This window comes from Ascidia mentula, chromosome 8, assembly GCF_947561715.1.
Source record: "Ascidia mentula chromosome 8, kaAscMent1.1, whole genome shotgun sequence".
NCBI classification, from domain to species: domain Eukaryota; kingdom Metazoa; phylum Chordata; class Ascidiacea; order Phlebobranchia; family Ascidiidae; genus Ascidia; species Ascidia mentula.
The window spans coordinates 3958147-3979108 of NC_138573.1; the positions used below are offsets into that span (position 1 = coordinate 3958147).

The following is a 20962-nucleotide window of genomic DNA, read 5'->3' on the forward strand; positions in this document are numbered from 1 at the left end:
GGTTTTCGTGAAAGGATATAATGTGGAAGCAGAAACTGTAACTTAGGTCTGTTTATTCTTTTAAAACAAATAACACACTAACCAGAAAGATTGTATAAAACAGAACAACGAGTAACACCAAATAACACACATCTACGTTTAAGTTAATAAAATAAATTAAAATGAAACTGTTATTTAAGCTACAATAATGTTTACTGTAAAGAAGAGCTTGTTTGAAAAACAACTTCTTGCTGTTCAGCTTGTACTCTGTCACTATTTTTTCAATCCTTCAATGAAGAAATATAACATTTTGAAGTATAACATGCTCTGTTTAATTGCACTTACAAGTAAAAACAAATGACACAACCAAGATCAAGGAAAAAGATATGTTTGATATTTAAGCAGAACTGAAAATGTAATATTTAATGTTCATTGCTACTTGTAGAATTGCATGATACCATAAGTGTTACTAAATCTTCAGTCCCAGATTTGGTCAAATAAATTGAGGTACAAACAGAAAATATAATTGTACCGCAATTTTATCATTACACATTACTTCTGTAGGTTTGTGTACGCCTAACCATAACACAGATGCTCCATATGTATGCACAGTATCGAAAACGACATGTCCATTTTTGCACTAATAACAAGCACAAATACCTTGTACCTCTACACATTTGGTTTGATTGTTTGAGCATGTTGTAACATATTTCGGCGGCATACTAAAGAGCACATCTGCAACTAAGCAAAAAATGCAATCTGTGCCATAATATATAGTGCATCTTGCTACTAGTTTCATTTTTCTTAGACACAACTGAATAGCAAAACCAATAGTGCTTGGAGAAAAACTTCTTTGCACCAAAAAACTCTGATGCTACGCAAGTGCATATATGCGATTATGACTGCACCTCTGTAACAAGCCAATCCATGGCCTTCTCAAGACCAATGCCTTTCACTGCACTGGTCTTAAAAATTTGCCATTTTCGGTCCTTAAATGCAGCCAAGCCAAGTTCTTTCGCCACCTCTGTTTCCGTCAGCGCACCTTCCAAGTCCTGTTTGTTTGCAAATACAACAAGTATGGCCTTTTTCAATTCTTCTTCCTCCAACATACTGACAAGTTCCTGTTTTGAGGTACTCATGCGTTCTTTGTCCATGCTGTCCACAACGTAGATGATGGCATCCGTGTTACTGTAGTAGCATCGCCAGTACGGACGAATGCTGGTCTGGCCACCAAGATCCCAAACTTGAAACTTCAGGTTTTTGTACTGCAGCGTTTCCACATTGAAACCAATGGTTGGAATGGTTGTAACAACCTCACCAACTTGCAATTTGTACAATATGGTTGTCTTTCCAGCACCATCCAGGCCAAGAATAAGTATACGCCTTTCTTTTTCCCCAAACAGACGACTAAACAGGCCACTGAAAATACCACCCATGTCTATGTTCAGCTTTGTACCTAAATAACCATGATAAACATTTAAATATGTAATGATATTTTTACGTTGTGTAATGAATATGGTACTGGATATATTGTAACTTGGTATGAATTTAAAAGTCTGGTTGTTATAAAAAAACATCAACAAATAGGACATGAGATGTTAGAAAACGTAATGACGCAACACAGTAATTCATATCATAATCTCTGAACCTCGCAGTAACATTTCATTTCATGCAATGGCATGATTTCGCATGTTCTTGCTTGGAGATTGCAGCTATCGTTTTGCGATCATTAAACTTGGCAGCTGTAAACCTAATGACTCCCTGAACTTCTGAATAATTATCGAACACCATGCTACAAACTTTATCTTTCAATCCAACCTAAAACACTCATTTATACAATCGCAATAACAAAATAAAACAGATACACGATACGCTTGCGTGGCAAATGTGATGTCAATTTTGAGGTCACATGACTGAAGCCGTTAATCAGGAAGTACTCTTACGTATATAAGTAGGGGCCTAAAATGAAACACCTTGCCTAGGCAAAAATTTAAGTTATTTAGTTGTAAAGCTGCCTGGAGCGTATTAGTCTCATTTAAAAAATTTTGAAATTCGAAGCACACGAATAAACTTTCGCCATGGGAGTGTTCTGAAAGGATACTGATCTCTATAACTAAGTTCTGTAGAAATCATAGTGACTGGCAGTCATTGTTAAAATAGTCCTCTACCTCTACCAAGCGGTCATTATTTAAATTGGTCTCTACCTACACCATGCGGTCATTACGTAAGATAATCCTCCACGGACCTTTACGTAAATTTTGCTAAAGAACTTGTAACGAATATAGTGCATTTCCTTTTACAAAGAAGTGATTGTAACGTAATAAGTAGGAAATTTTAAGAACCGGAAAAAATAATATACTTTTCAGTTTTATGGTTACAAATGATAAAATGGCAACTGCAGAAAACCGCTCTACAAACTCTCAGATTGAGGTAGCCTTTGATGTATTTCATGTTTGTGCAAATTACTATTTTCTAAAAGTTGTTATGAAATTTAACTATTCAACTGAATGGAGAACTGATAACATCGTTTTTGACTAACTGAGGTTCGTTATGCATGGCAAAATCCTTCTTGCATTATTGTATTTAGTCTGTAGACACAGGAAAACTTTCGACAACCACATAGATCCAACAACTGTTCTGATAATTATATTTTTACAACAACGAGCAGTGCAAAGTAACCATGCGTGACAAGAAATTAAAATAACACAAAGTTTTTTGTGGCGATTTGCTTCGGGCGTCACCTGCCAAAAAATTTCATAAGATTAAAAAAAAAAAATTAAAAATATTTCGAAACTCACCTGACGTACATGGGCTTTGGAACTCGTCGAACTTTCCAACTATTCTTTAATAAACAAAACAACAAAAAATTGCAATAAATGCGCACAATCGAGCATCGGGTGTTTTTACTCAAGCGCAAGCTGCAGTTGGGGGTTTACGTTTGCTGTTTTATCTCGGGTTGAAATATAATTTATTTAATCAATCAAAAAGTGTTTCTATATGCTTTAAAGGAAGAAGAACACAGTCCTATAAAGTTCGATAAAGTATTGCCAGGAATTTGAAATGAAATTCTTTACCTTATGGAACTCTGGTCGACAGGATTTACTCGCACAACAAAGAAAAACGAAAAGGAAACTTTCTCGGAATCTTTTGTTCATGAAGCAATAGACAACCGGATTGACGCAAGTTGACACGTAAGACAAAAGCTGCAAATTTGAATTAAAATCACTTGAAATTATAATGTTTCACATGTGTTTAATCAAACTCCGTTAGACCTGGTACCTGTAACATCTTACTTTATTACATGTTAGACTTCAACAGCCTTACGTGTATAATGTGGATGTTGCCATCCATAGCGGACATGGCACCGTCGGGGTCAAAAGCTTGCCAGACGTTAATGATATACAGTGGTGTCCAGCATACGAAGTACAGAATCTGCAAGTACAGATAACAGGGAATCAGGAGAAAAAATGCTGACGCGAGGCCTTTTTGGAAGATCACACCCTTTTAAAATACGTGGACCCCTTATACACTGGTATGTGTCGCACTTGGCTCCACGCCCTCTTGCAGAATCAGACAGTTGGTATACTCTGTATTCAACAAGTTAACACGCATTTATGGCTGGGTAAACTATACATTGTTCTAAAATTGTGAAAAAAAACAACCTAACTATAAAATAACTGGCGTACCAAAATGACGATGAACATCTGTACAACTCGCTTTTTTGCATGCCATCTAGCGGTTGCCTCCCGTATTCGTTGCGATCCACCAGGGTACTTCTGTGAGCAATAGCAATAGTGGGGCTGCCTGGAGGACGAACGAAAGGACATACCCTGCAAATGTATGCAATGTTTTTAGTAAATAAAATTGACCTAAGAAATTTAAAAGACGAATATAGACAGCATTGTCAGCTTGTTTAGTAAATTGTTGAATTATTTTTAGCGATATTGTGTTTTAAACTGCCGCCAGTGGAGAATCCTGTGTTTATCCTTGCTTAGCATATAGATAGCTGTGTTGTCTATGACTTTTTTAATCATTTTTTTTTGCCAAACTCGACAAAAGACATTTTAACATAACATTGATTTGACAAACCTGTGCTGTGGTGCCCAGCATCGCTGGCTGGTCAGGTGGTAAATGGCACGGCCCCATTTGACTGGGAGTCCTTCTCACCATCCGACGCATGGAGTTCCCCATTCTTTGAAAGTAGGATCTGTTGCGTGGGTTTGGTGGAATGTAAAGCCCGTCTCCGTCCATGCGAGGTGACTCGTAATTTCGCCTTGAACTACCTTGACTTGATTCTGATACAACAACACAATGTTGTTTAAAATATGAGGCAAGTATTTTTTACACCAAAGCGTTTATTCACTTTTTGCATTATCTTGTTTCTTGTCATAAAAACATCTGCAAATGGTTCGCTGATACACCCATTTCGAATTGCAAGATAATAAACTTGACTCAAACCGTCTTTCCGCCAGACATGTCAAATCACTATCACGAATGTCAAGAAAGTCTTAAATTACCCACGAAATGACAAAGTGCTTTACGTGGATTTGAAAGTCTCCTTTCATGAGCTGGTTTGTTCCCTAATTTGACAAAATAATGGGATAATAAGTATTCGTCGAACAGACACGAATGTCAAGGAGCAAAGCCCTGTACGCATTCGATTTAAAGTTTGTCGCAAACTTCTCAATATTACGGTTGTGGATATGAAAATATGGAAACTTTAACTTCTTTTTGACTTTCCGAGCACCAGCAGCCCGATTTTAAAAGTTTCCGATTATTTTCCTTCAAATTGATTGTAGATATTAACCTTTAGGATAGCTGCGCATAAATTTTTGTCCCTTGCACGTTCATCAGGGCAGGGGTTCCCAAACTTGTCCGCGACAAACTGCACAGGGGGTACGTGACGACATAGCAGAAAAATCAAACCGATTTATTGCAAACAGTACGTGCACTGTTACATAAAATTGCCGCAGAGATTCGAATGCTTTTTCAATCCTAAACGGTTGTTGCGCCACTTTACCATTTTTTAAGTTTTTTTCTATTTATTGTCTCATCCCACGACTATGACGTAATAATTAAGACGCCTGTCAAGTTGCTGTTATTAAAATCATATCAGCCGTTTTTCGCGTGTACAAAAGAGTGTAGATTAGTTACAAATAAAAATGTCTGTTGTGAGTCAGATGTGTAAAATGAAATAAATTTACTTGAGAATTTCAACCGTCAATGAAGTGACCAACAATGGGTTTTCACTTCCACAATCGAACCTTGTACCTAATGTGAAAAGGACAACACCACAAGGATGCTTTCAAAGTCTTGCTACTGCATGGTGGTAACGTTATTTTTAAGCACTAAATTGTGGAAAAGGAAGGTTAAAGAAGAACAACTTTAATGAGCTTTCAAACAAACCCGATTAAAATGTTCGGCCGTCGTCATTCGCATCGATTGCGTTGACAAAAACATCAACGCAATGGCGTAACGCAGTTGAACGCTCTGACCCCATGGGGGATAATAAATGCGTTAGAATGGATCGCCAAGCATGTTACAATAAACGACTGCAGCCCCCCGTCCTAATAAATCGACAAGAAATAGCAAATTACGTAACGATGACGGAAAAGCGATAGAGACCGAAATTGGCCCAATTGATGTCTTTCAATATGTCGATATTTTTAACATGTTTGCAATGAACTTGTATCCACGTCCTACTAGCCCAGCCTATTTACATATCAAATTAAAACCCACCACCGCTTAGTTCCGCGTTTGAGTCAGGGCCCAGTCGGAAACGTTTAACAATCGTCCAACACACTCTGGTGTAAGCAATGGCCATCACCGTGCCCGGAATCACGAAGAGCGATATCAGTAGAAATAAGTACCTGAAAAACACGTGATTGCTCTTTTACTAACAGGGATACTGTACACCCAAGTAATAAAATCATAGTTGATTGGAGAGAAAAATGATGTTTTGGTGTAGTGTGCAGTAGACGATATTTTTTCTTTTCGAATATTCTTCCCACCTAATTCTTGTGTCTTGGGCGAAACTAATCCCATGTCAGAGCGAAACCAATTTGGGTTTAGCGCAAAGTAATGTAAACCTTATAGGTTGATGATCACCAGGAGATTACGCAACCACTAATGGGTATCGGGGGTCCCAGAGGAGATATTGTGCAACAAACTTAGGTTCGATATAACTGCTGGTCGTAAGGGTTTGGCCATAAATAAACAAGCGAGCAACCTTGCCATACGTGCATAATAAAAATTATTTACTATTATTTACAACTCGGATTTGGTAGTTAAATAAAAATTGTTGCATACCAGGTTTTCTTTGCTGTTCTGTTGGTAAACTTAATTCTACACGCATAGGTGTACGTGTTCCCGTCGTCGATTGGAATATACTGCAGCTTGTTAAGTATGGCGAGAGGTGACATCAGCACAAAGCAAATAATCCAAATGAATACGACAGCCTGCATACAAAGAATTAAATCTACCAAGGTTGGGTGTTTTTATATTTTCATCCGGTAATAAATGGAGGCCGACGACATGAATAGTGAAGTTACCTTTATTGTTCAATTGATTTCATTCTGTTTGGTCGCGCCAAAAAAAAGTTCACGCACCTGCATCGCGTGCTTTCGTGTCAGCCAAACCCTCGATTTGAGTGGATGACAAATCGCGTTGAATCGTTCCAAAGAGATTGTCAACATCGTCAGAGTGGACACAGATACGGATATGCCTAAAAAAGCGAAAAATATATTCGTCGTAGGAAAAGCTCATAAAGCTGTGTTTTACAGAATGAAAAAACTAGATCAATTCAAAACAAAGGTCCCCTGGCCGGCTATCGATCGCGCACCGTATCGATATGCATATATATTAAAATTAGAAATAATTTTAATATGTGATTAGTAAATCAAATCTGGATCAAAAAAAACCAAAGGCCCCTGGCAGGCTGTCGATCGCACACCGTATCAATAATAATGTATTAAAATCCAAACACAGCGATCTTCAGACAGCTCAGATCGATTTATTTAGAGAAAAATATTAATATGTAAGCATATTGATTGGGGTAATTTCGTTTTTTCACTCATTCTGAATTAAGACATACAGTAACAACAGAGTGTAGTATACACTTACCCATGAAGTAAGGTATAATCTTGCACATGGTCAGTCCGAACACGAATCGCTTGAGGACTTGCCCGGTAATGGACACGGGCATGCATACGAGAGCCAACAATAAGTCGCTGACTGAGAGGCTGAGCAAAAAGCAGTTGGTGACGGTCTGCATTCGTCGGTTGCACACCAATGTAATGATGACGAGTACATTTCCGACCAGAGCCAAAACGAACACAACCACGTAGAGAACGATGCTGGCGATTAATGAACCTGCGGTGTAAACCCATATTTTGCTGTGATGTAAAGTAATGTTTGTCAAAGTTCACAAATCAATATTTTTCTTTGACTTGTTGACGGATAACGCAGTTCACTGGCGATAAAATTATTATCAACAAAACACAATTAATACATTCGTGAAACTATTTCTTCATAACAATGAATTGTAACGGAAATACTTTATTAAGGCATATTCTTCAGGTGTTGCCCTGACTCAATTTACGACTAGGTGACGTTTTAAAACGTCATAAATTTACATGATTTACACGACAGGGCGCAAAACCAACTTGGTTCTTCTGATAACGTGCACAAATTGGCCACTAATATTTCAAGCAAAACAATTATTTTTTCAAAATTTCGTTAGTTGAGACCTGTGTAAAATATGCCTTGCGAACAAATCGTAATCAGCAAGTTTTCTGGTATTGTCTAAAGCAAACAGAATCAATGCAGCCTCAGACCGTACCTGTTATCGCGTGTTGCCACATAATCGGCTTGGTTGCTTCAACATCTACAGTGACGTCATAGGTACCATTCGACTCGATAAATTGTTCGGTGACAATTGACCGTGTCGAAAACAAAAAAAATGAAGTGACATTTTCATCGTTGCTGCTTGCATTCATAGCTTATAACATACTGGAACTGGTGTACAGAATAATTTTGCCGTCTTACAGACCATACAGTTGCAGGTAGCAAGCAATTTTGTCATGTCATTGCACTGTTGTTTGCTATCTAAGCCATCGCCATACAAAAAAAAATATAGTTTAAAACAAAACACACATTAGCCTTTGCAATTATTTTTAAAAATTATAGAAAATGCTGTGATGCTTGGAAAACTTGAATAGAACCAGCACTGTAAAACGAGACTGTTGTCATTTAACTGTACAGCAACGACTGAATTCTGCTTACTCGGAATCGCACCACCGTTGGCCAGGTTGGGCACTAATGCATTACAATAAGCAATAACTTTCGATATCCAATGCACAACTCGTACAATCCATTTGCACCGCCTGACATAGTCGGTCTCGGAAACGAACAGCAAGGTTGCTGCGCCTGTACCTGTGAAAGAAACCGTACTAATGACTAGCTTGGCGGCAATTTATTTAATCGTTGCAGTGAGATTTTCAAACGAGCGAGATACTACAACTGACTGTTTTTATTACAGTTATTACACGATACCAAGCAAGGTCTGATGTCACAGTTCTTTGCCATATCCTCCACAGTCTCGCTTCATTAAGGATTAAGTTTAATTTTTTATAAACTTTATTTTTCAACGCAAGAAAGAACAGTCGATAGATTGGCAAAGCATGATGGTGATATCAAATATTTTAAAACTAAAACAGAATAACCTCATGTATCGAGTAAACTAAAAGCTGCTGCCAAAAGCCACAAAAACAAACGACAATTATGATCAATCCGTTGCGACAGCCGCCGGTCTCTAATCCCTCGTGCCACAACAAATAATCCTCTGCAAACAGAAGACGTAAACATCACGTCTGTCACGTATCAGCCCGGCCGCTAGGGACCGATTTGTTGCTCGCGACGGAAGAATCCGATCAAACGGGCAACACCTCGAGCCCCGCGACGCAAGCAGACTCTGACGCATCATCTCGTCATTGGCGTCTGATCCAATCCCTTCTGCAGCTGCCCCGCAATGAGGAGCTTCGATGTTGTAGGTAGCTCGGGGCAACATTCCGAAGAGAAGAACGGCGATGCTTTTAGCTTGCAGCAGAAGCCGTGGCGGTTGTCAATTTGATTACATCCACGCTGAGTTGATTCTGATAGAAATTGATCGAATGCGATTTAGTTTGGAAAGTTAGTTAACGGGACGACTTGGGACCTAACTGTGACGCGCGATTTTGACCCCAGGTTGCATTGGAGGTCAATTTTTGAGGAAATTAGTTATATGGAGCTGTCCGGCACTGTGACCACAAAATTGGTCTGAAGGTAATTATACTTTGAAGGAGCTTCTCAACATTTGGGTAAATCCATTCTAACCTTGAGCATTGATTGTGACAAAAATTAGGGTATGTTTCCATTTCGCGAACTGTTTATTATCCGCGAACTATAGAAATCCCCCTTAACTCTTAAACAACGGTTTGCTTGTTCTTTGATATGCAGATTCTTGATTTTGTACAGACAACACTTTATGTGTTTCTCTACGACATGGACATGGATCGCTGTTTCAGCTTGGTAAGGGAAGCTTTGATTGTTTTTCTGTCAAGGAGATCATCCTCACTTCCGGAAATCAAAGATTTCGATTCGTATCTTCGGCTCTCATGTATGGCTGGGAGGGAACTTCGTCTAATTTCAAGCACTTTTTTCCTGCGGACAAAGTATTTTTGTTTATTTTTTACAACTGGATGGCAAGTATTGGTGGGGTCGATCGATCCGTATGTCAAGTATGCAACCTGACTGGGAATGCGAAAGATTTAAATCTATATGTGGCCAAGACAGATTTTGTTGATTAAAGGGAACAGCAAAAATATTGTGCTCAGAAAGTCGAATTCTCACTAAAAAATAAGTAAGCATAACAAGAACTATGATTTTTCCAATTCTTACATTCACAACATGAATCCTCTCAAAAAAATCTTGTTCAACAGCCATGAATAACAACGACACGAAAAGAGGAGCAACCAAGTACTTACTTTTTTAATCCTGCCTTTTTCTTCACCCTTCTCAACGGAGCAAGATCGTCGTCGTCCGATGACGTGTCATCAGATCCGAGGCTGTGGCGCCGTCTACCGGTTGGTTTGGGTATTTGTGGAGGTTTTGCGCGAGCAAGTGTTTTGGCGCAGTCACTCGTCCACGAATGAACTGTTCTTACGGGAATGGGATTTCCCTCGCAGGCTGGACTTACCGTTGCAACGTTTAACCTTTTAAACATGTTTAAAAGCTGTAATAAATAAATTGTCGAAAAAATTCTAAGTGCGAAGTAAATACAAAAATGAAAATGTTTGTGCAATGTGTTATCAATGGCAATTCCCGTCACAAAAATATCACATAATAAACTGGTAAGATATTGCAGTCAATTCCATTAGAAAATCTCTTACGTTTGTGTTGATTCTTTCAGCTTTTTCTGTTTGTGATCGACCGTCGAAAAGGTAAGTTTGGGTTTCGGGTTGACGAGGCGTTCAAACCGACCACTTTCCTCCGCCTGCGGTTCCACTGCCGACTGCAATTGTTCACAAGATATAAAAGTTTTGTTGCAAGGCCAACACAAATCTATGACATGGCAAATATCTGACCACAAACAGAAACATCAAACGAAATAACCGTAAATCAACTTAATATTAAGCATTTTAAAACCATCCACTAATCAAAATGATTAAGTAAACCACTTTTCATGGTATAAGTGAAGATTATTTATTACCTGACTTTTCCCCGTAGAAGTTTTCAACCGTTGCAAAAACCCGAGGGTTGACCTTCCCTCAATCTTCATTCGTTCCAGTTTCCTTTCGACTGCTTCGGCCATATTGTCGATGCACTCGCTTAAACGTTTTTCGTTCGTCCTGTTTAACTCTCTGGCTCGCGCCATCGCCTTGCTTTCCTTGATTAAACCTTCTGACATTTTTATGAATAATTAGTGTCACAGTCAAATGCAACTAAGACTTTCTTCGTTCCTCAAGCACTTTAACATTGCAGTAAATGCTGCATATCTGAAAGAAAACAAACGTCTAAAACCGAGCAGACGTCGTGGAAACTCTTATTTAAAGTCTTTGATAAATCGTAGCGAATTGTAAGTTATATCGTTTATAACACCAACACTTTAAGACTTATATAGTGAGTATTCATCTTTAGTCGCTTTTATCTCCCGAAATTCACAAAAAGACGAATGCTTTCAAGAACGCTGTCGTTCAATCATCTGCTGGCGGGCTTAGAACAACAAACTCACATGGTTCGACGAGATTGAGCCGCTTACATTCTTGAAGGACAAGTGTGTCAATAATAGAACGGATCTCGACGGCAATTTACATCACGTGCTGACATCCACTCGACGCGATATTCCTTTGTCCTCACGCGGCAGGGTCCGGACGTTGGGGCGCGCTAGTCTGCGACAAGAGGACCGCGATGCCCCGTGCCGTGCTCTAATGTCAAGTGCACAGGTTTTGTTTTAGCTGTGGCAGGCAAACGGTGCTGAGAGTGCTCCCCACTTACATGACCCAGCAGTGTGCTCGAAAAGCCAGAGAGCGGCCCAGCGACAAAGGCAAAGTCAATCGACATTTGCAGCACCGTTCTGTCGTTGTACTATAGACAGTTTCATGCTCGTCCAAGAATCACTAATTGGTTTTCCTGAATGGGGTCTTTGTTGTTGTCGAACTGTCAAAACACCATCATGATAACTTTGAAAACCTCAACGATAAAATCGACTTAAGTTGCGCAAATTTTCTCTCCACGTAACAACGATGCACTGAAATCTGCTTACGTGATAATAAGACATATACAAACGACGTAACAATGACATTTTTAAAGGTCATATGACGCGATAAATTTACATATTGAGGTCTCTAATTTTTCCTTTTTTGTAATCACAAACCTACCCTTAGGTTTTCGGCTAAAATTGGTGTCGAGCGCTTTGAATGGGAACATCCTGTTTTCGTGTTTCTATTAGTATACTTTTATCGTTTATATTGAACGAGAACCATATTCAACCGGACTTTAACGTACCATATGCGAATGAAGGAATCGTAGTTACAAGACATTCCTTTCGTTGGCGAACTTTGATCATGCATTTTTTATACATTAACTTAAAAGCTTTGAGAGTTGCAGACAGGTGTACAGCATGTTTCAACCTATAAGGTATCATCAGAGCAGCTAGTAATTTTGGCACTGGACTCGTTTTTAAACTAGCAGGCACAGAGATTTTCATTTTGTGGTAACTTTCAGTCAACGTCTGGGCTTCGAAGGAGGATTTTTTACCAGTATTTAAAAAAAAATTATACAAGTCATTTTATGTTCGTCTAACAAAGCTTCAAACTGATTGCTTTGTTTTGAATTGACATTTTAATGGTTTTATTTTCTCTGGTTTTGCAGAAAATTAAACCAAATCCTATTGGACGTTTTATAGCCGGATACCATTCAGTCAACGGCGCGACGAAGCTATGGATACCTGAGCTTCGAAACGCAAACCAGATTGTTGTGATAAGTTTAAAGCTGCGGTCTCCAAAATGTGTTTCATAAAACTAATTGATGAGTTCTGTGAGCTAACTAGTTTAGGAAGAAACGACGTCATGGGCGAAAAAACATTTGGGGGGTGCTAGTAGTCAACTTACATAACCTTGCAGGGTTCTGCAGACAAACAGTTTGGGAAACACTTTATAAAGTTATATGGAACTGGATGTTTTATTTTGTTTGCAATATATCTACAAATGTATTTCAATAGTACTTATGCATTGACCCAAATTTTTTCTCTGCAGTGTCCACTGTGTTTCACTCGTTAATGCCTGTTCGCAGTTCCTGTTTTTTTTGTAAAATCAAAATTGAACTTGATATGTGTATATTTGAATAGAAATATGGGGTCCAGAATTGAGTGGTTGGTGAAGGCAAAAATTGCTGATCAGGCACAGTTGTACCCAGATATGTACAACGCCATGAAATCCCTTGTCAAAACAGGTGGAAATTTAACCAATGATGAAAGAAACCTGCTGTCGCTTGCCTATAAACATGCAGTGGGTGCCAGACGATTGTCCTGGCGTATAATTTCAAGTGTTGAGCAGAAAGCTGAAATGGAAAACGAGAATAAACTGCACCTCATTCGTGGTTATCGGGAAAAAATTGAAGCAGAAATTGAGGAATTATGTGTTGAACTTATTGGCCTTATTGACCACAGCCTGTTGCCGGCAGCACCACACACTGAAGCGCAGGTGTTTTACAATAAAATGAAAGGGGACTATTATCGTTATATGTCCGAGATTATTTCTGTTCCAGAAAAAAGAAAAAAAATTGTTTCTGCTGCAAATAAAGCCTACAACACAGGCCTGTCAGTTGCAACTGACTCTATGGAACCGGTCAATCCTGTTCGATTAGGCCTGTCCTTGAACTATGCTGTGTTTCTGTTTGAAATTAAAAACAGCAACCGCAAGGCAATAAATCTGGCAAAAACAGCATTTGATGATGCACTGTGTAAAGTTGAATTGCTCACACAATCTGATTATAAGGATTCTGCTATAATAATGCAATTGCTGCAGGAAAACTTGGAGATTTGGACAGCCTAAAACATATTTTTGAAATTAAAAATGTAATTCATTACATTGTGCAGCAAACTATTGTGACTGTTGCATGTAAATAAGTTTTGTACATGTTTGGCTGAATGTGTTAAAAAGTGTTAAAGTTATGCCTTTTTAGTCTCACTGTGTTATTTTAAGAAAATTTTATGTCAAGTGTTTTGGTTACTTCACTGTGTTATTAGTGACTTCCCACAGTTTTTTGAAAGTTATGCACACATGTCATCTTCATGCCTCGACACCTTAAACATCCTTTAACTTTTATAAGTTTATTTTTAGATTTTCTAGATTAAGCTACAGTAAAATTTTGTAGAATCATTAATTGCCTTGAACATGTCACACCAAGGTGCTGCTCTTCAAAGCTATAACAATGAGCTGGTGAAATGTATAGAAGATCTGTGTGCTAAACGGGACGATCTACATCGTCAGACACTCCAGGAGGAAGAGGAAAAACAGAAACTTCAAAGTGAAATTAGACTTCTTACAGAAAAATTGGCCAAAGTTAATGAGAGTATTGCCAAAAAGACCGCCGCCCGCAATGAGTTTGACAAAACAATTTCTGAGACAGAAGCAGCTTACATGAAGATTTTGGAAACTTCTCAGACCTTGTTGAACTCTGTTAAAGGGAGCATGAATCACATGGATGGTGGAAAGCGACATGAAACAGAATATAGGGCTTAATTTTATGTCAATTGTTTGTGGTTGCGCACTTATGCTTTTAAATTTTTTTCAAATTTATGTGCATGAAATTTGGTATTTAAATTACAAACAAACCACCAACATGTTTTGCTTCTCAAGTACATTGGTTCTGGCACTTTAGCAAGTAGAACTATTACACTTGGACCATCCTGTATTTATTCTTTGCATCTTCTTTACATATTCCTTAGTAGCATGGAATACCTTTATTAAATGAAACAAGTTATCTGAAATGGATAAAAAATTGGATGATGTTGCCAAGACGATTGAAGAAATTGTAAAGCAGTTGAATGGAACAACGCTTCACACACAGCTGAAGAGAGCGGCACAAGTAATAATTGAATAATTTGTTGACCTTGCACACATTTAATGAAAAACCATTGCATGAGTTTCAGCTTTAAAATTGTATTTGTAGCATGAGCTTGAAAAACCTTCAGTACAGTTTTCATCATTGAAGTCGGATGTCATACAACTGTTGAAGCAATCTGGCTGGGAAAAACTGTTAAGAAATGAAGTTTTCCGAAAACTCCACACGTAAGCACAGGGAGTTTATGTAAATTTTCTGTTTATCATGCTGTGTCCTATTTCAGTGCTCAGAACTTACTGGACAGTACCATCCCATTTGAGTGTCAAAAAGAACCTTTGATGTACATGCGAAAAGCTCAAGTAAGTCTCTTGTTTTCAACAAAAAAACTTGTGATAATAGGTCTTTGTTTAAAGGCAAACTGGGAGCGCCGCATTCTTAAAAGCATGAACAGCATGTGTACTGAACTTAGCATTCCCCTGGCAAGAAAAAGGCCTGCGGATGAACAGAGGGATCTACTACACAAGTGGAATGAAATGGGAACCGATGAACCAGGTTAAGTATTGGTGTAGTATTTGCATCAATTTTTCTAGTGTGAGAACATTTTGTCATGTGAGTTATGATAGTTTGTTTGTATCAGGTTTATTGATTTTAACTTTTTTAATGTACCTTTTTTCGGTTGACACTTTTGCCATTTTTTACACAATAACAGCATTATCATTGTTTTTGTAGATCTCAGTCATTTTCGCCCTGTGTATGCCCCGAAAGATTTCCTTGAAGTTATCACAAGTATCAGAAATCCAAACTACAGTTCACTGACTGGATGTGAGGTAGACGATGTCTCACTTAACTTCGAAGGTCACTGGGGTCTCATCCAAGTTCCACTACAAGTTCCTACACTTTCTGAATTGGTTTGTAGAATGCGCTTGAAAATTTGTAACAGTATAAAAACATATAATTTCTGTCAGTTAATTACAAGGTTAAGTATTAAGGTTTAAATAAAAGAGTTCCCTGGCATCCGAGCCAAGGCATTAGAGCTGCAATCTATAAATACGCCAAGTAACCTGTGCTGTGGGGCGATCCTGTCTTGCCAAGCGATTGCATGAGACATATCTGTGTTTAAATAACATTACCCATGCTCCCCTTTCCTTGTGTGAATCGTGTCCCGTACTGTGGTAGCGTAAAAGAAACATAACCTGTATACCAAGAAAAAAAACCTGATCGGGATTCGTGCCCAGGACATCCTGGGTTCAAATCCCGGTGTGGTCAAAAAATAAAAAAATAGCATTACTCCCTTCATTAATGTACAGAAAGAAACTTTTGCCGAATTTTCCATGAACAGCGCTCACATGGGATTGGACGACTCCGCAGATTTTCCTTCCGAATTATTCCAAAATGAAAGGAATAAGCTGGCAAAAAGAGGTCTGTGGTTGCTTGGGTCATAGTTCAAAAACATTTCCTACAAATAGTGTCAATGTTTTTGTAGTTATTGATGAGAAACGAAGTCCTGTCGCCCAGTATTTCTGTCGCCGTGGATGTCCAAGCGGTTTTCGGGCTGATTTGTGGCAAATCGCTATGGGCGTCACCATTGGACATTTGGTAAAACTTTTCCTCCTTAGGTTTAACTCACTAGTTGTAACACAAAAAACTACGTTTGGGACATTATATTTGCAGGACGTACTCAAATACGAACAAATGAAAGGCTACGTATTGCAACACGACTTGCTGGTAGACAGTTTGATATACAAGGTGAGATACGGGTTAAAAAACAAAAAAGGTGTTTTGACGCAAAGTTGATACAAGGAGTTTCAAAACAGTGCCATTGAAAGCTGTGAATCTGTCCGTCTCAACTATACAATTCAAAAGAAATCTATTTAAAACCTAATTCACTTTTCTTCGTGTTTCTACTTGTCAGTAAATAGCTACGTCACTTGACAGGATGTAAAGCTGACGTCAGTGAACGACGATTACTACTTTGTGTTTGAGGATTATCTTTACCAAGTTCTCCTCGTATTTTCGCGCGACACTACTGTGTTGGAGCTTTTTTCGAGAAGCAGTGCCACCCCGCCGAAGTCGTATATTCGTGGTAAGTTACACAGACACGCAAGACTGTGCATTTGCGTTATGTGGTCCCGTCAGTTGAAATGCGTTTATGAGAAACAAAACTTTTCCTTGTACAGCACAAATGGTTGCAGGCAGGTTATAAATACCCAAGCAAAGTCTTTATGAAACTCTTGCCATTAAGGGTGTAAGTTTTGCTAATGCCACATATGGCGTAAAAGTGATGACCAAAACGTAACTGTGGCACGTGTTTGTATAAAACTCACCCAACATGCACAAACTCTCCACGTAAAACTACCCCTACCTCCACATATGGAGGAAAAGCAACAGGTGCTTCAGCAAATAAGGTAGAGGACGACACGAACCAGGAACCTGAAGAAATCGAAGGCGAAACAACGTCGAAATGCTGTGTGTTCGGCAAGATAAGGCTTGCTCCTGGCCTGGTGGACGAAGCTCCAACCGACGAATCCCATATCCCGGCAGGTTGTGGTCTGGATTTGTCATCACCGTCGTTGTAGACCCTCACTCACTGCTGTTGTGTTGCATATCATTGTGGTGGTCGTTGTGGTTGCCACGACGACGCGGGCAAGACACCCTTTGGTGATCTTGTCTGTTGCTGGTTGCGGAGTAATACTAACAACGCGTTAGGCGACGAGATAAATTAGATAATAAGCAAATGCTTAATTAGAAAATCTGCTTTCCCTAACGTACACACGAGGTTTACTGGTTTAGGAGTGCTCAAGGTGGTGGCGAAAAGTTATTCACAGTTTCGTGATGATTTTGCTCAAACATAGTTTGAGTCACACAGCTTGGGCTGTGCTTCAGTGTATGGAAATTTTTGTTGTTGTGTATATTCCATTACCGAAAGTCAGCATGACAAAATGTGGCTGATTAAACTTGTAAAAGCTGTGCTTCGTAGTCTGTGTATTTTAAATACGTGTCTGTACAAAAGCAACCCCCATTATCTCTGCGGCGCATTAGATTAACATTTAAGTCTTCAACTTGTTTTTGGTCAAACTGTGCGTGACCAGACTCCTTGGTGATCTTACTGACCGAGACACCATAATTTGGCAAAAGAAAGTTGATCGCGGTACAATGTCCCGTATTGTAATGTGTGAATGCACAATCCATTTTCAACAACTAAATCATTCATGACTGACTTGACATAAACTTCATCCTATCTACATCACAGAGTACACGCACTAACATGCAGATTATACTTAACTGCTTTATACAAAGCCCCACATTCGCACATACACAATATGCTGATATTCAACCCCCATAATCCGCTATAGTTCCTTAACCATCACGTTCACACTTATGACTTGATGCAGGGAAACTTGGCCTGGACGAGTTCGCTGTGGTCTACCCTCCGAACGGGGTTATCCCCTTCCACGGTTTCTCGATGTACGTCACGCCGTTGTGTTATCTCTATTCCGAGCCAGTTCGACTCTATTACGTATTCCGCGAATTCTACGTCCGATTCTTCCACCGACTTCATGCCATATCCTCCCACCCCCAGGTGAGTTGACATCTAATCGCTAGATTGTAAACATAAGAATCAATATTTTCGTTTTTCCGGCGATATTTGCGTTAAGGCCGCATATCAGTATTTAATCTTAAATCCCAAAAATCACGTTTTGAAGGCTATCAGCATTAATACCCATACTGAGTGATTTGCTTTTTTGACAACAACAATTCCTGTGGTCAGTGACCCATGAAGATCTACTGGTACTATTTTCTGTTCTGAGGAGCCTCCAGGAGGATCTTTTGTCGTATAGGATAGCAAAAACAGTCCCAGGGGGCAACCAAAGCAGCTTTACTGTGACAATTTTTTTTGCCATTGCGAAGAAAAGGGTTAGGGCCAACATTGAATTGCAAATTGGATGAGGTTTTTGTAATTCATTTTTTCGCAAAACCAACTTACATTTTTTGCAGCCTATTTAGCTAAAATAATGTCTCACCAGGGGGCTAAATGCCCAACTATTGCAACTAATATTGACCTGAATGCGTAGACAAAAGGCGGGCCTAACATAAAATCACAAATTAAGGTATACTTCTGTGATTCAATTTTGAGCTACATCCCCTTGAACATTTTGATGCTTTTTCAACTAAATTTTTCACAGCACCCAGCACCAAATGTCTAGCTGACTGAGAAGGGCAAAAAATGCACTAAAACTGCACCAAACACGCTGAAAATCGCCCTGGCTAAAGCACGTGACTCCCTGCTCATTCAACCCGAAAATTTATTGCGATGCATCACCGGTTGCCTTGTGACATAACTGAGTTTCTCTATGACAGGGGACGGGCATTCCCCGCGGGCGAAACTATGTTAAATTATTTACTGATATGCGGTCTTAAACTCTGTTGAACACCATCCATTTATGCAGCTTATTGATTGGGTCAGACGCTGCTTTATTTTATAATTATGTTACGTGGAAATTGTACGCCTCGACCACACAGTTCCTTCATTGCACTGATGGTGGTTGTAGAAACACACCGAAACGTTTGTTTTGAATTTTTTTTTCTGCATAAAGATGGTAAGTTCCGGTTGTATTGCTTGTTTGAAATGTGCGTTGTGCAGGGAATCGTCACACTGTGCCTTCTTTTCGAATCTCTACTTCAATCATTTCACCCGACTCTCTTCCGCCACCTTCAGGACATTGGCTGTCAGCCGTGAGTACAACAATATATGCTGTATCCCGTCTAACAAGAAAAAACTAAAAATACTTAAATATAAGTCTTGTTCTTGAAGTAAAATGGCTACCCAAATCACTTGTTTTTACGTTACTTTTTGGATATTAACTTGAATCATATTAATTTTCTCAGAATTTCGAATAAACCTGCTATCATTAATGCGGAGTCTGTTGCTTGGAATGCATAATATTAACTCGGAAAAACAAACATGCAAATCCCCCTTTGAGTCGCAATACTTCATCCCAATTTTACACGTATGCATGACCAACACCGGCGACATTTACGTCTTGAAACCAAGGTTGTTTTACCACTAAAACTTAACTTGGCTGTTCAGGCTCAAGATCGCCTTCAAGTGGTTGGTGCGAGCCTTTTCAGGATACCTCGCCACCGATCAGCTCCTCTTGCTCTGGGATCGCATCGTCGGATTCAACAACCTCGCACTGCTCCCGATTCTCGCTGTAGCGATTTTCCTCTTTCGTCAAACAAATCTTCTCCTTATCACCAATGCGTCAGGCGTGGAGGTTGGTTTTCATGGCAACTGGGATTTCTTGGTGCCAAATTGTAACTGTCTTTATTATTGTTTTTACAAACTATGTGAAATGAAATAAGCTATAGGATTGTGGCGCTGTTCACTTTAAACCACGATTAATTCCTAGAAGTCACCAACGCTACGCCCACGGGACTTCAGGTTGCTCGTAGCAACCCCACAAATCTGGCTGTGGTTTTAGAATCAGAAGTTTTAGAATAGTAGAAAAATAATTTAATCGGTGGGAATAAAGATTTGTAAACAGTCGGAATATTCATTCTCTGGTAAACCACGAAATGACTCGATGTCAAGAAGTTTGGTGACCCCTGCTTCACATTTATGCAAATGAATGAGAAAAAATAACACGGATTCTTAATTTCAGGCCGCCTTGTCCGACTTGTCAACGCTGCAGGTGGTTCCCCTTATTCAAAGCGTTTTATTTTAACTAAATAGCTTAAACTTAAAAGGTAGCGGATGTGGAAAAGGGGGACAAAGTCGACCTGTCTCCGAAAATAGTTGATGATGCGGTGATAATTGCTACTGCGATTATTTGGTTTAAAAACGGACGCTTGTAAACTATTTTTTATTTTTGCTATCCGTGTATACTCTTGTGAACAAACATGTCATAAGGGCCCCATACCTCAATCCATGCATGATAGGCAGTGTATCGTTTATGTTATATTTGCACTGTGACGAAATCTTTCTGGTGATTTCGTATCTTCTGGTTTGTGTGCTTAAGCCTTTAGTTCAGTGTTTCCCTTTCGAAATTCTATAGCGTACTAATTCAAAGTCCTGCACAGTTGCGACAAACAACCTGCGCTTTATTTAGAGAAAATGATGGCACTAATGTGCGAAGGGCCACCTTTACACCTTTGGTCGCATTGTTTAAGAACCCAACTGTACATGAGTGTATGATTTCTATCAAAACGTGGCTTGGTTCAACTACTTACTGTGTGATGCGCATCACAAGCACTAGTTTCTCTATCCTAATGCGAAGAATTAAAAACTTATTTTAACCGTGTAGACAAGTCTTTTTTGTACGTTTATATTAAAAGAATTAAAGAAATCTAGTGACTTCCTGTCGTCTACATTTGTTGGGGA

General features: G+C 39.1%; 5 protein-coding genes and 1 pseudogene across 6 annotated transcripts; 3 read left to right on the forward strand and 3 right to left on the reverse strand.

The window, feature by feature from the left end:
- Window positions 1-69: 69 nt before the first annotated feature.
- Window positions 70-1699, reverse strand: LOC145912573 (ADP-ribosylation factor-like protein 1). The gene has a single exon (XM_083000092.1). It carries the CDS (start codon window positions 1569-1571, stop codon window positions 876-878), a length of 696 nt encoding a protein of 231 aa, XP_082856218.1. The 5' UTR covers window positions 1572-1699; the 3' UTR covers window positions 70-875.
- Window positions 1700-2716: 1017 nt separating this feature from the next.
- LOC145910847 (cholecystokinin receptor type A-like) lies at window positions 2717-8047 on the reverse strand. Its single transcript, XM_082998057.1, has 11 exons — window positions 7820-8047; window positions 7102-7350; window positions 6588-6703; window positions 6289-6437; window positions 5719-5849; window positions 4069-4274; window positions 3666-3809; window positions 3304-3411; window positions 3054-3182; window positions 2778-2821; window positions 2717-2720 (listed from the first exon to the last, which is right to left on the reverse strand). The coding sequence occupies exons 1-11, from the start codon at window positions 7974-7976 to the stop codon at window positions 2717-2719; spliced, it is 1437 nt and encodes a 478-aa protein (XP_082854183.1). The 5' UTR covers window positions 7977-8047.
- Window positions 8048-9503: 1456 nt separating this feature from the next.
- LOC145912200 (uncharacterized) lies at window positions 9504-10924 on the reverse strand. The gene is made up of 4 exons (XM_082999608.1): window positions 10727-10924; window positions 10407-10528; window positions 10002-10229; window positions 9504-9678 (listed from the first exon to the last, which is right to left on the reverse strand). Exons 1-4 carry the CDS (start codon window positions 10922-10924, stop codon window positions 9513-9515), a joined length of 714 nt encoding a protein of 237 aa, XP_082855734.1. The 3' UTR covers window positions 9504-9512.
- Window positions 10925-12774: 1850 nt separating this feature from the next.
- On the forward strand, window positions 12775-13820 carry LOC145911785 (14-3-3 protein zeta pseudogene; annotated as a pseudogene).
- Window positions 13821-13860: 40 nt separating this feature from the next.
- LOC145912580 (microtubule nucleation factor SSNA1-like) lies at window positions 13861-14464 on the forward strand. Its single transcript, XM_083000101.1, has one exon. It carries the CDS (start codon window positions 13911-13913, stop codon window positions 14256-14258), a length of 348 nt encoding a protein of 115 aa, XP_082856227.1. The 5' UTR covers window positions 13861-13910; the 3' UTR covers window positions 14259-14464.
- LOC145912579 (TBC1 domain family member 19-like) lies at window positions 14463-20921 on the forward strand. Of its 2 annotated transcripts, XM_083000099.1 has the most exons (14): window positions 14463-14604; window positions 14689-14807; window positions 14864-14939; window positions 14994-15132; window positions 15310-15488; window positions 15888-15999; window positions 16064-16176; window positions 16252-16326; window positions 16516-16663; window positions 16957-17121; window positions 17973-18160; window positions 19223-19314; window positions 19670-19856; window positions 20244-20921. In XM_083000099.1, the coding sequence occupies exons 1-14, from the start codon at window positions 14506-14508 to the stop codon at window positions 20304-20306; spliced, it is 1755 nt and encodes a 584-aa protein (XP_082856225.1). In that variant the 5' UTR covers window positions 14463-14505; the 3' UTR covers window positions 20307-20921. The 2 variants fall into 2 exon arrangements, with proteins under 2 accessions (XP_082856225.1, XP_082856226.1); XM_083000100.1 differs by lacking the exon at window positions 16957-17121.
- Window positions 20922-20962: the final 41 nt, after the last annotated feature.

What these genes read in the sequence shown, in the direction of transcription:
- LOC145912200 (XM_082999608.1), bottom strand. Translation starts at nt 10,924, where the DNA reads ATGTCAGAAGGTTTAATCAAGGAAAGCAAGGCGATGGCGCGAGCCAGA. An exon ending in CTTCTACGGGGAAAAGTCAG is followed by an intron (nt 10,529 to 10,726) that starts GTAATAAATAAT and finishes GAACAATTGCAG; the next exon opens with TCGGCAGTGGAACCGCAGGC. An exon ending in AAAAAGGCAGGATTAAAAAA is followed by an intron (nt 9,679 to 10,001) that starts GTAAGTACTTGG and finishes CTTTGTCCGCAG; the next exon opens with GAAAAAAGTGCTTGAAATTA.
- LOC145912573 (XM_083000092.1), bottom strand. Translation starts at nt 1,571, where the DNA reads ATGTCCTATTTGTTGATGTTTTTTTATAACAACCAGACTTTTAAATTC.
- LOC145912580 (XM_083000101.1), top strand. Translation starts at nt 13,911, where the DNA reads ATGTCACACCAAGGTGCTGCTCTTCAAAGCTATAACAATGAGCTGGTG.
- LOC145912579 (XM_083000099.1), top strand. Translation starts at nt 14,506, where the DNA reads ATGGATAAAAAATTGGATGATGTTGCCAAGACGATTGAAGAAATTGTA. An exon ending in AATGGGAACCGATGAACCAG is followed by an intron (nt 15,133 to 15,309) that starts GTTAAGTATTGG and finishes TTGTTTTTGTAG; the next exon opens with ATCTCAGTCATTTTCGCCCT. An exon ending in GAATAAGCTGGCAAAAAGAG is followed by an intron (nt 16,000 to 16,063) that starts GTCTGTGGTTGC and finishes ATGTTTTTGTAG; the next exon opens with TTATTGATGAGAAACGAAGT.
- LOC145910847 (XM_082998057.1), bottom strand. Translation starts at nt 7,976, where the DNA reads ATGAATGCAAGCAGCAACGATGAAAATGTCACTTCATTTTTTTTGTTT. An exon ending in GTGGCAACACGCGATAACAG is followed by an intron (nt 7,351 to 7,819) that starts GTACGGTCTGAG and finishes TTTACACCGCAG; the next exon opens with GTTCATTAATCGCCAGCATC. An exon ending in AGATGTTCATCGTCATTTTG is followed by an intron (nt 3,412 to 3,665) that starts GTACGCCAGTTA and finishes CTGTACTTGCAG; the next exon opens with ATTCTGTACTTCGTATGCTG.